General features: G+C 44.5%; 1 protein-coding gene across 6 annotated transcripts in view; it reads left to right on the plus strand.

Annotated features, from left to right (window-relative positions):
• GRIP1 (glutamate receptor interacting protein 1) overlaps positions 1-14,542 on the plus strand; it is a 325,481-nt gene that overhangs the window by 306,565 nt on the left and 4,374 nt on the right. For 5 of the 6 annotated variants that reach the window (XM_082784855.1, XM_082784859.1, XM_082784856.1 and 2 more), the window contains one exon: positions 2,214-2,447. The exons of the other annotated variant lie outside the window; for it this stretch is intronic. In XM_082784855.1, coding sequence (XP_082640981.1) covers positions 2,214-2,447 — 234 coding nt within the window. The remainder of the gene's footprint in view (positions 1-2,213; positions 2,448-14,542) is intronic. 6 annotated transcript variants of the gene reach the window in all.

Consider the following 14,542-nt stretch of genomic DNA (forward strand, 5'->3'; position numbering starts at 1 on the left):
CTGAGCATGTTTTAGGTTGTCTTTTAAACTGAAACTTAATTTGATTAAGATGAACATAAAAGAAAATCGTCTTCTCAAAACGTTCTTCTCAAAATGTTTGGCTATAATCTTACCATGCTGAAAAAAAAAATCCTGCTAATGTGAGAAGTGTTTGTTATACAGTAAATTCTTCATGATGCAACAAATTTCACCCTGAAATTTATTGCAAATCTAACCGTGCTTCATGTTAGATTGTATGTGGAGTGGGGTTGGGGAAGAGGCAGAGTAAGTTTGAGTCTTTATTTTTGTAATCACCTTTTCTCTAAGTTCTCTTATCGGAACAATTAAGATTATACTGCCACTTAAAGCCGTGGGATGAAAGGTCCTAAAATATTTTCTTTTATGTTCTTTTAAATTCCTGGAGCTGCGAAACTGGCAGAATCTCATTTTCATTTTTATGTTACATGAAGTCCTGTAGCAGCCAGGAGGAATGTGAATGGCATAACTGGGTGAAAGTCTTTCAGTTCAGATTAATTTATTTCCTTCAGATTTATGGCTTCTGTATTGCATGTGTGGGTAGCAAAATGTGATTCTCATGTATTTGTTATTGCAAACCAGAGAAAACCAGGAGAAAATGTTATATGGGTTTAATTCCGTAGTTAGATATGGTTTGGTACCACAGGCTTCTCATGCAGTTTTCAATATTCAGAGCACAATAAAAGGATATGGAAGTAGGCAATTCAGAAGTGGAAATGGATCATTCAGGATGACCAGAATTCAGTTACTTCAAGAGGCTGAGTCTTCCTCAGCCTTTTACAAAAGTGAAATTCTGAACTGCAGGTGCTGTATCATTTAGAGCATCATCTTCTTGCACAACCCACAGATCTGAAAAGAAAGCGAGACCAATTCAGTGTGACAAGATGCTGAGAATGGCAATGCCTCTGTTTTATGAAGTACCATTGCGTAGTCAAGGACTCCTTCTCATTTTTCATTTCAAGGTCTTCAGCCAAAGAGCAAAGAAAACTGTTGTTTGCCAAGTCTTCCAGCTGCTTTTGCTCCATCAGGGTGTAATATCCATCATTTCAGAGCACAGGAGAGACTGTTAAAGCTACAATAGATTACCTTGTAGTGAAAGTAGTGCTGGAGCTGGGAGAAAGACGGGTGACAGACGTGGTCACCAGAGTCAGAAGCAAACGTTTCTTTGCCTGTTTTTCTCCTATTTTTCCGCACTTCATTTTCACTTCTCATTTTCAAGCAGGCTGCCTGCATCCTGTCCCAGTCAGAGTTCAGCTTATGGCCGTTTAATTTCCCATTTCACTTGTCCATCAGTGCCAGGGAGAACAAACAGGAAATTCAGTGTACCCCATGCTGTCAGCAGCAACAGGCTGCACGGCTGTATGGTGGCAGTGCCAAAGCACTTCCACCTCCCGTTCCCTCAAGCAGAAATTCTTTCACAACAGAGGAGCCTCCTTGCTGTGCACGAGTACTTTTCCTGTCAGTCCGTTCCACCCAGTGGATGAGATGACTCCTGTTGTCTTCGTTCAAGATTTCACGCTCTGCATCTTCTTTCATGTAACATAAAAGGATAGCTTTTACTGAGACAGGGGGTTGTATCTCTGAGGTAATAGTGCTAGCTGAGGTAGTTACTCTTGCAATGTGCATTTTTGCATAATGCACATTATGCAAAAGGTCTTTCAGAGCAGGGAGCTTACCTGTGCTCAGTTTCCCCCGTTCAGGCACTGTCCCTGCCAGTGCTGAGTCTAGTGCTGCCTTCACACTCTGCTGACTTTTTTTTCCGCCTTGTACACCCACTCTGTCTTGTAAACATCCTCCTATAGATCCAATTCCAACAAATGTAATTACGCCACAACTTACGTGTCATTTTATTTACATGTCAAATGTTTTAAATAAACAGTTATACTATGCACTCTTCAGTCCTGCCTGCCAGGAGACTAGCTTAGCAGCATAGCCATTCCAGTGCTCAGTATTTTAGTTGGAAATGCCATCTGAAAACTTTTGCCTGTAGGGTTTTGTTACTGTTGTTGTGTTTTGTTGTGGTTCTGTATTTTATAGTGACTTGCAAGCAGATTGAACATCTGTCTTCTTGCCTTTTGCTGTGCCCTGAGTGATTGTGTTTTAACAAAAAATAGAGAAGTTTTTCTTACTGCTATGAATTAACCGCTTACTTAACCCACATTCTGTGTTAAAAATTAACCTGTTCATTAATGCTCTAGGCCACAATTATGTCAGGAAGTACAATGAGTTTGAATCATGAAAACCCACAACCTCGTAGCCAGCTGGGAAGACAAGCCAGCTTCCAGGAAAGAAGCACTGTAAGGCCACATTACAGTCAAACTACTCGTAGCAACACATTGCCATCAGATGTGGGGAGAAAGTCCATGGTTATGAGAAAATTTAAGCAAGAAATGAAAGAAATCATGTCACCAACTCCTGTGGAGTTACACAAGGTCTGTAATTTTTCTTCTGACAGTTTCGAAATAATATATTCAGCATAGGGAATCTAATTATGTATGGCAATACAGTAAGCACTTTTTATAATGGCTCCACAGATGTAATTCTGGGGCCATGCATATTAGTTCGTACAAAAACATTAATGATATATCCTTATGGGGAAAACAAACAAATAAGATGCATCCTTGTCTACTATTTACTTTTGCAACAAATCCTCAAAAGGGACTGCTCTTCTGCAAGGAGGATCCACTGGTAATTTGAATTGACAATACCAATAACTCATCTCTGCAAAATGTGTTCATTAAAAAAAAAAAAACAAAGTTTAATCTCTAGAAAATACTTTTCTTTAGAAAATTACTCAGGGGGGTTTGGGGCTCCCATTGGTCCTTCTTCAAATTAACACTCATTTTGAATCAAGTACATGATACTCGATGTATACAATATAGAATGTACTTCAAATTAGCTATTGTTTCACGTCTCTTTATAATTCGTTTGCTATAAAAAGGATTTTAAAATTTCAGCCTATGCAACTTTTCACTGGTCAAGACTGTTGAAATCACACAGAGATATTAAGGTGGCTCTACGCCCCAAGGAAGTAATGGATAAGTTATCTTTAAATATGCACAGTAAATGCCATGCTGGTTGAAATCTCAAGCCCAGTAATGCCATAACAGCAACCAGATCCCAAAACTGTGGGGAATGTTACAATGCTCTTCTCCTTGATGGGAATGAGCATCCCATCTCCTGCACCATCTTCTTCTTGAAGGTCTGAGTTTTTCCCAGAGAGGAGACAGAAGCATGGAGAAAGTTCTTTTAAAGGTCACGTGACATCACTCTAAAGAGGGTTGGTTTGCTTTTTAGTCCCTGCAGGTTTCATAGAACCATGGAATGGTTTGGGTTGGAAGGGGCCTTAAAGCCCACCCAGCTCCAAGCCCCTGCCATGGCAGGGACACCTCCCACCAGACCAGGTTGCCCAAAGCCCCATCCAGCCTGGCCTTGAGCACCTCCAGGGATGGGGCACCCACAGCCTCTGAGTTTAGTTCACAGTTCATTCAGTTTAGCTTAGTAAGGTAGTGTCTCAGTGAGTATGTGCTAAACGAATGTTTATAGAAGATATTGGAGAGTGGATCTTGCATTTGGACAATGAATAAATTGTCGATGTAAGTAGTCAATAGGGTGTGTTGTGATAGTTTTAAGCTATTTGTATTTCCAGCTTGATATGAAGTGATTAATGGGGTTGGTTACTGTGCTCAGTTTTCTGGAGTGGAAAGTAAATGTGAGATAAAAGATGAAACTACACCAGCAGGCATTAAATGGTGCACTCACATTCAGCAAAGATATTTCTGTGGATTATAAAACCAGCCTTTCATGATTGATGAAACAAATCTTTTGCTGGAGAGGAAGTCAGCTTGCTACTAATGAGTTAGTGCTGTATTAGAGCTGCTAGCTCTTAAGTACTGGTCAGTAAAAAATACCCTGTGCTAGAGATTTTTTTTTTTTTTTTTTTTTTTTACTATTTTTTGTTGTTGTTGTAAAGATTGCTGTGATCTTCCATTTAAGTAATTTTTGTGTTTTGTTGAGACAATGTACCTGCTTTTTCATGGTCTGCTGAAGTGATGTTGAGTTTGCTTACACTGTTTGTTCTGTCATGAAGTCATTTCCTTTCTAAAAGTCTAAAAGTCAAACTTGCACTATAGTTTCCAATCTTTAATCCAGTCATTTAAGAAAAATAGAAACCTGTGACTGGACCTTATGGGCCAGTTCACTAAAGTATGTTTATACCCCTATGATGACACAGGCAGGTTAACCCAGGCATCATGGGCTGGTTTTATATTTATGCTTATCTTAGTAAGTTCTTCCTGGTTAGTTTTCTTACTGGTTCTTGTGTAGCAATGTGCCTTTTACTTTCTCTTCCCTCCTTAATTTTTGACATAGACCTCTAGTTTAACATGAATAACCTGTTCAGTTTCTATTTCTTAAGGAAAATTTGTCCAGTCGGTTTTCCAAAACAGCTGCAGTGCCTCAAGAATGACTGGGAATTCGATGTCAGAGAAATTCCTCAGTTTAAGTATTTTTTGTAACAAGTTTTGCTGGCTAATGTGCTCTGCCCTCTTGCAGGCAAATGTCTCAATCATTTGGGCCACTGACAGGGCAACAAATGAACTAATAACTGCTTTGGAAAACTGTGATGGTATAAGCAGTCCTTGAAATACAAGCTAAGATAGAGCTTGCCTAAGACTTACTTCAGTGAGACATTCAAGGATGTCCACAACTGTACACAGCTGAGTTTTCGTAGTGCCTTCAGCAGGACAGTGCAGGTGCTTATTTACTACCTCAGTGCAATGATTTTGCTCATGTGTTGAGTCAGGACCTACGTGCCCTACAGATCAGAATTCATACCTTAGTTTGATTACAGTGGGATGGGCCGACCAAGGAAGATGTTCCACTGTTTTTCATAATCTGATTGGGAGAGAGCTACAATATTTCATTGTAGCTCTCATTGTAGCAATATTTCATTGAAGGAAAAGCCACACATAAAAACCGAAATGCATAAATTGCTGGTCTAGCTGTGTATGGTAAGCGAGAATAAGACTGGATAAAACTCCTCAGGCTATAAACACAGATGAGTAAGTTATGTTACCAGCTTGTCCTTCTCAGAAGCGTACTTGTCAGAAGGGTAACACAGCCCTGAGAATTATTTTACTTAATGCTGCAAACCTTGCAGCAAGTTAACCTGAATTCATCACCGCTATTCCTTAACTTCACTGCATTGTATTCATCAAACAATTATTTTAACTACTTTTGTCCTGGGGAAGCTAGGATTGAGACGTGTCGTACAGATCTCTTAAAACACTTATTCTAGATGGTTTAATCAGCAGCATTTAATTTAGCTGAACACCATATCGCTACCCAAATTGAATTAATGCCTTTATTTGATTTTATCTACTTAGGTAAGCATATAGATTAATGTTTTTCTTAAAATCGTAACAGACCATTTTTAAAAGTTGCATAGACCAAGCATTCCTCTGAGAGCAAAAATATGCTCAAGACATAAGATAATTTTTTAACATTATTGCTGCAAGTAGGCATTAACCTAACATTACCATTGGTTAAAATTTCTCAATATCTAATCTATGCAAGACATATAAATTTAAATTAAACATTTTTCCTCTAGAATTGAGAGGGAGGAGAGGCACAGAAACTAGCTCAAAACCTGTAAGCCTCTGCTTAAAATTTGTAACTATTTAATTGCTTATGAAATATGAATTAAATTTCCATTTCAGCTTTCCTTTCCCCTTAGGCTCCTAATGCAAATTTAAAAGTCTAACAAATCATCTACAATTGAGATTTTGCTATTGAGGTCAAAACTTCCAAACAGTGTTGATCAAAGTGCATATAATACATAGGAAGATCTAGGTGTTCCATGAATTGCCTACAACCTCATCCCCTCCAGATTGGCTGCATTAGTGGCAAATGAAGAAAGAAACCTGTGTGGTTAAGGCTTTGCCCATATTCATTATTAAATAAAAATCAGAGTATTTCAGGTAGCAGTGTTTTTTTTTCTCTGAGATTCTCTTTTAGAAATATATGCTGCCGTAAAAAGAAGTAGCCCTAATGCTCATGTGGAATGGCACTTCTGTAGACCTGCAGAGCAGAACTTGTGCATATTTTGTTTGCTGTTAGACCACATACTAAGAATAGGAAAAAAGGCAACACTGTCCTAGAGCATTTAACTAGGACCACCGCCTGTAGTGCCTGCAGAATTGTTGTCCGCTCTGTCGTGGCTTTGGCAAGGTCTTGACTGTAACAGAGTGCCCAGTTTGGGGTCTGAAAGATAAAGAGGGATGTTGTCCTACCAAGCAGAGCCCAGAGAAAAACACTCCTTGTTTCACATATCTGCAGAGGAGAGAATAAAGTGATTTCCTCGTTCTTTGTGGCTAGCAGCAGGCTTAAGTCTCAGCAAGGGTGATTTAGTTTAGACAGAGGGAAAATAGCTGAGGCACGGGAAGGGATTACTTTAATAGACTGTGGGGTTTCCATCAGTGGAGATTTTAAGAAGCAGGACAGATAAATGTCTTTCAGAAATGGGTTAGATGCAGTTGATCCTGCCTTACAGCAAGAGTAGAGCCTAAATGACTTCAGAGAGCCCTGTTTCGTATGGTTTAGTACTTCCTCTGAGGTTGGATCCACCTCCACTTAACTCCAGGGCCTGAAGGAAGAGGGAGGAGAAAAGAAAAGGAACGAGTGGGAAGTTCCTTTTAAAAAATGGTGCCATCTGTGCCAGAAGAACATGGTATTTTAAGTCTTGTCTCCTCTTAGGCCTTGTATCCTGGTTTTATGTTTAGTTTTCAAGGCTTCTTTACGAAGCAGTTAACAGGAAGCATTCCTACCCTTCATGACAGCGTGGAAAATAAGTTATTGTCGTGGTTTAACCCGACCGGCAGCTAAACACCACGCAGCCGTTCGCTCACCCTCCCCCCTCCCTCTCTGGGACGGGGGAGAGAAATGGAAAGTGAAGCCCGTGAGTTGAGATAAAGACAGTTTAATAAGACAGGAAAAAAAAATAACAAAAATAATAATAACAATAATAATAATGATGATACAATGGTGATAATACGAAAGTAATAATAGTATGTACAAACAAGTGATGCACAATGCAATTGCTCACCACCCGCTGACCGATGCCCAGCCTAACCCCGAGCAGTCCGGCCCCCTCCCCCCGGCTAGCCACCCCTATATATTGTTTAGCATGACGTCAGATGGTATGGAATACCCCTTTGGCTAGTTTGGGTCACCTGTCCTGGGTCTGTCCCCTCCCAGCTCTTACTGCACCCCCCAGCCTGCCCGTTGGCAGGACAGAGCAAAGGCTGAGATGTCCTTGGCTTAGTATAAGCACTGCTCTGCAACAATTAAAGCATCGGGGTGTTATCAGCACTCTTCTCATTCTAAGCCAAAACACAGCATTCCACCAGCTACTAGGAAGAAAATTAATTCTGTGCTAACTGAAACCAGGACATCTATCCACCCCTTATTCCATACCATTTATGTCATGCTCAGGTTACACTCTTTTCCATACATTCTAATTCGTCACCTATAGTAATCATGGTAGTGATAACATACAGTATAATATACTATTTAACATGGTGCAATTCAGTTCATGGGCTATTCTCACCCAGTATTAAATCTCCTTGAGGTACACACCGGACCTCTCCGTTCTTTTGCATCACCCACCAAGTATATCCAGGTCCCTGAGCGAAAACAATTCCACGAATAGGTTTGCCTTTTCCTGAGGCAGGAGTAGCCCAGACTGTTTTACCCAGCATATTTTTTACATGCACTACAGGAACTTTATCCCCATCTACAGTACGTAACAGGTTTGATTGGGCAGGTCCAGCTCGGTTGGTAGATCCCCTAGTATTGACTAACCAGGTGGCCTTTGCCAAATGCGTATCCCAGTTTTTGAACGTCCCAGCGCCCATTGCTTTCAAGGTAGTCTTTAACAGGCCATTGTATCGTTCAACTTTCCCGGAGGCTGGTGCATGATAGGGGATGTGATACACCCATTCAATACCATGTTCTTTGGCCCAAGTGTCTATAAGGTTGTTTCGGAAGTGAGTCCCATTGTCTGATTCTATTCTTTCTGGGGTGCCATGTCGCCATAGGACTTGCTTTTCAAGGCCCAGGATGGTGTTCCGGGCGGTGGCATGAGGCACAGGATATGTTTCCAGCCATCCGGTGGTTGCTTCCACCATTGTAAGTACGTGGCGCTTGCCATTGCGAGTTTGAGGGAGTGTGATGTAATCAATCTGCCAGGCCTCTCCATATTTATATTTCAGCCATCGTCCTCCATACCAAAGAGGCTTTGACCGTTTGGCTTGCTTGATTGCAGCACATGTTTCACAGTCATGAATAACCTGTGCTATAGCGTCCATGGTCAAGTCCACCCCTCGATCACGAGCCCATCTGTATGTTGCATCTCTACCTTGATGGCCTGAGGTGTCATGGGCCCATCGGGCTATAAATAATTCACCTTTATGCTGCCAATCCAGGTCCACCTGAGCTACTTCAATCTTAGCAGCCTGATCCACCTGCTGGTTGTTTTGATGTTCTTCAGTAGCCCGATTCTTGGGCACATGAGCATCTACGTGGCGTACTTTCACAGCCAGGTTCTCTACCCGAGCAGCAATATCTTGCCACAATGCAGCAGCCCAGATAGGTTTGCCCCTACGCTGCCAGTTGTTTTGCTTCCATTGCTGTAACCATCCCCACAGGGCATTTGCTACCATCCATGAATCGGTGTAGAGATAGAGAACTGGCCATTTTTCTCGTTCAGCAATGTCTAAAGCCAGCTGAATGGCTTTCACTTCTGCAAACTGACTCGATTCACCTTCTCCCTCAGCAGCTTCTGCAACTCGTCGCGTAGGACTCCATACAGCAGCCTTCCATCTCCGATGCTTCCCCACAATACGACAGGACCCATCAGTGAACAGGGCATATTTCTTTTCATTCTCTGGCAACTGGTTGTACAGTGGGGCTTCTTCAGCACGACCCACCTCCTCCTCTGATGATATCCCAAAGTATTTGCCTTCTGGCCAGTCCATGATCACTTCCAATATTCCTGGGCGACTGGGGTTTCCTATTCGAGCCCGCTGAGTAATCAGTGCAACCCACTTGCTCCATGTAGCATCAGTTGCATGATGCGTAGAGGGGACCCTTCCCTTGAACATCCAGCCTAGTACCGGTAATCGGGGTGCTAGGAGGAGCTGCGCTTCAGTACCGACCACCTCCGAAGCAGATCGAACTCCTTCATATGCTGCCAATATCTCCTTTTCAGTTGGAGTATAGCGGGCCTCAGATCCTCTGTATCCCCGACTCCAAAACCCCAGAGGCCGACCTCGAGTTTCCCCAGGTTCTTTCTGCCAGAGGCTCCAGGTGGGGCCGTTCTCCCCGGCTGCAGTGTAGAGCACATTCTTTACATCTGGTCCTGTTCGAACTGGCCCAAGGGCTACTGCATGGACTATTTCCTGCTTGATTTGTTCAAAGGCTTGTCGTTGTTCAGGGCCCCATTCAAACTCATTCTTCTTACGAGTTACTTGGTAGAGTGGGTTTACAATCAGACTGTAATTTGGGATGTGCATTCTCCAAAACCCCACAACACCTAGGAAAGTCTGTGTTTCTTTTTTGTTAGTTGGTGGAGACATAGCTGTTATTTTGTTGATCACATCCATTGGGATTTGACGACGTCCATCTTGCCATTTTATTCCTAAAAACTGGATCTCCCGTGCAGGTCCTTTGACTTTATTTTGTTTTATGGCAAAACCGGCTTTCAGAAGGATTTGGACTATTTTCTTCCCTTTCTCGAAAACTTCCTCTGCTGTGTCACCCCACACAATAATGTCATCGATGTACTGCAGGTGTTCAGGAGCTTCCCCCTGCTCTAGTGCAGACTGGATCAGCCCATGGCAAATGGTAGGGCTGTGTTTCCACCCCTGGGGCAGCCTATTCCAAGTATATTGGACTCCCCTCCAAGTGAAGGCAAATTGTGGCCTGCACTCTGCTGCTAGAGGGATGGAGAAAAATGCATTAGCGATATCAATTGTGGCGTACCACTTGGCTGCCTTCGATTCAAGTTCATACTGAAGTTCCAGCATGTCCGGCACTGCAGCACTCAGTGGTGGCGTGACTTCGTTCAGGCCGCGATAGTCCACTGTTAGTCTCCACTCGCCATTAGACTTTCGCACTGGCCATATGGGACTATTGAAAGGTGAATGAGTCTTGCTGATCACTCCTTGGCTCTCCAATTGACGAATTAGCTTATGGATGGGAATCAGGGAGTCTCGGTTGGTGCGATATTGCCGCCGGTGCACAGTTGTGGTAGCAATTGGCACTTGCTGTTCTTCGACCCTCAGCAACCCCACAACAGAGGGGTCCTCTGAGAGACCAGGCAAGGTAGATAATTGTTTAATGCCCTCTGTCTCTAAGGCAGCAATACCAAAAGCCCACCGGAACCCTTTTGGGTCCTTGCAGTATCCTCTTCTAAGATAGTCTATGCCAAGGATACATGGAGCATCCGGACCAGTCACAATGCGGTGCTTTTCCCACTCATTCCCAGTCAGACTCACTTCAGCCTCCAATACAGTCAACTGCTGAGATCCCCCTGTCACTCCACAAATATAGATGGGCTCTGGTCCTTTATAGCTCGATGGCATTATAGTACATTGTGCACCGGTGTCTACTAAAGCCTTATACTTCTGTGCGCGTGATGTGCCAGGCCATCGAATCCACACAGTCCAATAAACTCGATTGTCCCTTTCCTCCCCCTGGCTGGAGGCAGGGCCCCCCTAATCCTGGTCAGAATCTTCCTCGTTTCTGTGTTTGAAGGACTGTCTGCTGGAAGTTGGAGCAGCAAACTTTTCGGAGAATCCCTTTTTCCTGATTGTTTTCTTTTGCAACTCACGTACCCGTGCCTCTAGGGTCGCGGTAGATTTTCCATCCCACTTTCTCATGTCCTCTCCATGGTCTCGTAAGTAAAACCACAGGGTGGCACGGGGTGAGTACCCACCATATCGTCTTCCTTGTGTGGGTGAACGCCTACCCCTGACAGCTGAGACACTGCTTTGTACAGGTGCGAAGGAGAATAATCTCTCTTCAAGTTGGTGAACCTTTTCAGAAAGTTTCTCCCAAGTGTTCTCCTTTGGTCGGTGGGCACTGGTTGGTTCAGGTGGGGAGGACAATAGATTCTCTTCAAGTTGGTGAACCTTTTCAGAAAGTTTCTCCACAGCTGAGACGCAGGCCTGTAAGGAAGAGGAGAGACTTTCTTCGTACTGCCGGAGTTGTTTAGCCGCTTCACCCACTGTGGGTTCCTCATCCTCTTTCCAGGCCATTATTGCCAATGAGCTGGCATATGATGATGGTGCACTCCGTACAAACTTCCGCCACATGGGTCGTGTACACTTGACTTCATCTGGATCTGTGGATGTTTGTTTGAGGTCTGGATCCTCATAAATCACTTCCCGTACGGCTAATTCCCTCAGGTACTGGATTCCCTTCTCCATAGTGGTCCACTTGCCTGGTAGACATAAAATATCTTCCTTGAAGGGATACCTTTCCCTCACAGCTGAGAGGAGACGCCTCCAGAGGCTGGTGGGTCGTGCTCCATCTGCAATTGCTTTGTCAATGCCGGCGTCTCGAGCAAGGGATCCCAGCCGCTTGGCTTCCCTGCCGTCTAATTCCACACAATTGGCTCCAGAGTCCCAGCACCGGAGCAGCCAGGTGACAAGCTGCTCACCTATACAGCGACCAAAATCTTTTCGCACATCTCGTAGCTCGCGCTCGTTTAGGCTTCGGGTAGTTACTGTTGCTCTTTCGGCATCCTCATCTTCCTCCTCCTGAATCCTTGACGGCCCAGCGTCGTCATCATCTTCGTCATCTCTATACTTAGTTTTGGCAGAAGCCTTACCTGGATTGGCAGAAGACTCTCTGCGTTCTAAACGACTTGAATTTCTATACCATATTTTCACCTTCTCTACAGGGGCAGCTTGCACTGCTACTGCTCGTTTCTCTGACTTTGTTACAGGGTCTGCCACAGGGGTTGGAATGCCCTCTGCAGGGTCAACTTGCACTGCTACAGCTCGTTTCTCTGACACGGCCACAGGAGCTGGAGCGGCTACAGGAGCTGGAGCAGTTGCAGGAACCGGAGCTGTAGCAGCTACAGGAGCTGGAGCTGGAGCTGGAGCAGTTGCAGGAGCTGGGACTGGAGCAGCAGTAGGAGCTGGAGCTGGAGCGGCTTCAGGAGCTGGGACTGGAGCAGTTGCAGGAACTGGGACTGGAGTAGCGGCCGGAGCTGGAACTGGAGCGACTGCAGGAACTGGGACTGGAGCAGCTGCAGGAGCTGGAGCTGGAGCGGCTTCAGGAGCTGGAGCTGGAGCAGCTTCAGGAGCTGGGACTGGAGCAGTTGCAGGAACTGGGACTGGAGTAGCGGCCGGAGCTGGAACTGGAGCGACTGCAGGAGCTGGGACTGGAGCGGCTGCAGGAGCTGGGACTGGAGCGGCTGCAGGAGCTGGGACTGGAGCGGCTGCAGGAGCTGGAGCTGGAGCGGCTGCAGGAGCTGGGACTGGAGCGGCTGCAGGAGCTGGGACTGGAGTGGCTGCAGGAGCTGGGACTGGAGCGGCTGCAGAATCCACCGTAGGGGTCACAGTGGCCGTTGGATCTGTCACAGGGTTTGGAGTGGCCGCAGGGTCTGTCACTAAGTTGACAGCAGTATCAATGGCAGCTCGATAGGCATGAGCCAGGCCCCAGCACGTTACAATGATTTGTGTTACTTTGGAACTGCCAGAATCATTACACCTTTTTTTCAAGCATTCTGCCAGTTTTTGAGGATTTTGCCATTGTTCAGGGGTGAATTTCCAACACACTGGGGGTGCCAACTGCTCTAGATGCCTGCCCATATCCACCCATACTCCCTGCCACCCACAACTATACTGCCTCCGGGCAGATCTCCGGATGAGCTTCATAAGTAGTTGTTTAACTTTAAGCAGAATCTGAAGTGCATTCATGAGGCAGAACAACAAGACTATGGTATTCTGAGTATTCCAGAAATATTCAATATCTTGGAGAGCTATTGTGACAAGCTCAGGGGATAAGAGGGTGGTGAAGGAGGAAGGCAGAGTGACCCAGGAGGATACAGGGGTGGTGAAGGAGAAAGGGAGAGTAAGCAAGTAAGGAAAAATATCCTCCCCTTTCCCCTCCACAGATTGACTCTCTAATGGAGAAAAACAATAGGTATAATTGCTAATAGTTCCCAAGATGCTGTTTCCAAAGTACAGAGTCCACGATGTTACTGAGTATAAATACCAAGTTAGAGTCATGACCAGATATCTTATCGTCTCATAAGCCATTGCTATAACACTTAGTACCATAATGGTCTGAAACCAGGGCCCGGAGAGGAGAAACAACACTACAGAGAGCAAATACGGAAAATAATGTACTATAATACTCAATTTGGAAAACAGGCGCAGCAGAGTTGTGATTAAAGCAATCAGCATCATGACAAGTGACTATTAAGCAGGTCTAATCCTTCCACCAATTTTAGTTTAACACACTCTGATCAGATCTGCCGTTATCTCAACCTTTCGGGCCCCACGTTGGGCGCCAAAAAGACTGTCGTGGTTTAACCCGACCGGCAGCTAAACACCACGCAGCCGTTCGCTCACCCTCCCCCCTCCCTCTCTGGGACGGGGGAGAGAAATGGAAAGTGAAGCCCGTGAGTTGAGATAAAGACAGTTTAATAAGACAGGAAAAAAAAATAACAAAAATAATAATAACAATAATAATAATGATGATACAATGGTGATAATACGAAAGTAATAATAGTATGTACAAACAAGTGATGCACAATGCAATTGCTCACCACCCGCTGACCGATGCCCAGCCTAACCCCGAGCAGTCCGGCCCCCTCCCCCCGGCTAGCCACCCCTATATATTGTTTAGCATGACGTCAGATGGTATGGAATACCCCTTTGGCTAGTTTGGGTCACCTGTCCTGGGTCTGTCCCCTCCCAGCTCTTACTGCACCCCCCAGCCTGCCCGTTGGCAGGACAGAGCAAAGGCTGAGATGTCCTTGGCTTAGTATAAGCACTGCTCTGCAACAATTAAAGCATCGGGGTGTTATCAGCACTCTTCTCATTCTAAGCCAAAACACAGCATTCCACCAGCTACTAGGAAGAAAATTAATTCTGTGCTAACTGAAACCAGGACAGTTATTTATAAGAGGATTTCTGTCTTGGTACAGTGCTAATTATTTTTACCTCATGCCAGGAAAAGCACACAAATCTGTCAATTAACAAAATAAATCTCCCTCCTTCTTTATTTTTTGTTTTCTGGAGGGGGGAGTGTGGGAGCAATTGTTTTTAGTCTTGTGATACTGTTCGTCTTGTGGCACATCCACAGCAGCTTCAAACATACTTCAGACCAAACAATGTTAGATGGGCTGTGGTATCACAAACAAATGCCTCTGTGGATAACAAATTGTTAGAGGTTTCCCAGAGTCCTGCTGACACCAGCTGTCGATACAAATTAAAATCCTTCTCAG

The sequence above is a fragment of the Aythya marila genome, assembly GCF_965140915.1.
Source record: "Aythya marila genome assembly, chromosome: 1".
In the NCBI taxonomy this organism is placed as follows: Eukaryota; Metazoa; Chordata; class Aves; order Anseriformes; family Anatidae; genus Aythya; species Aythya marila.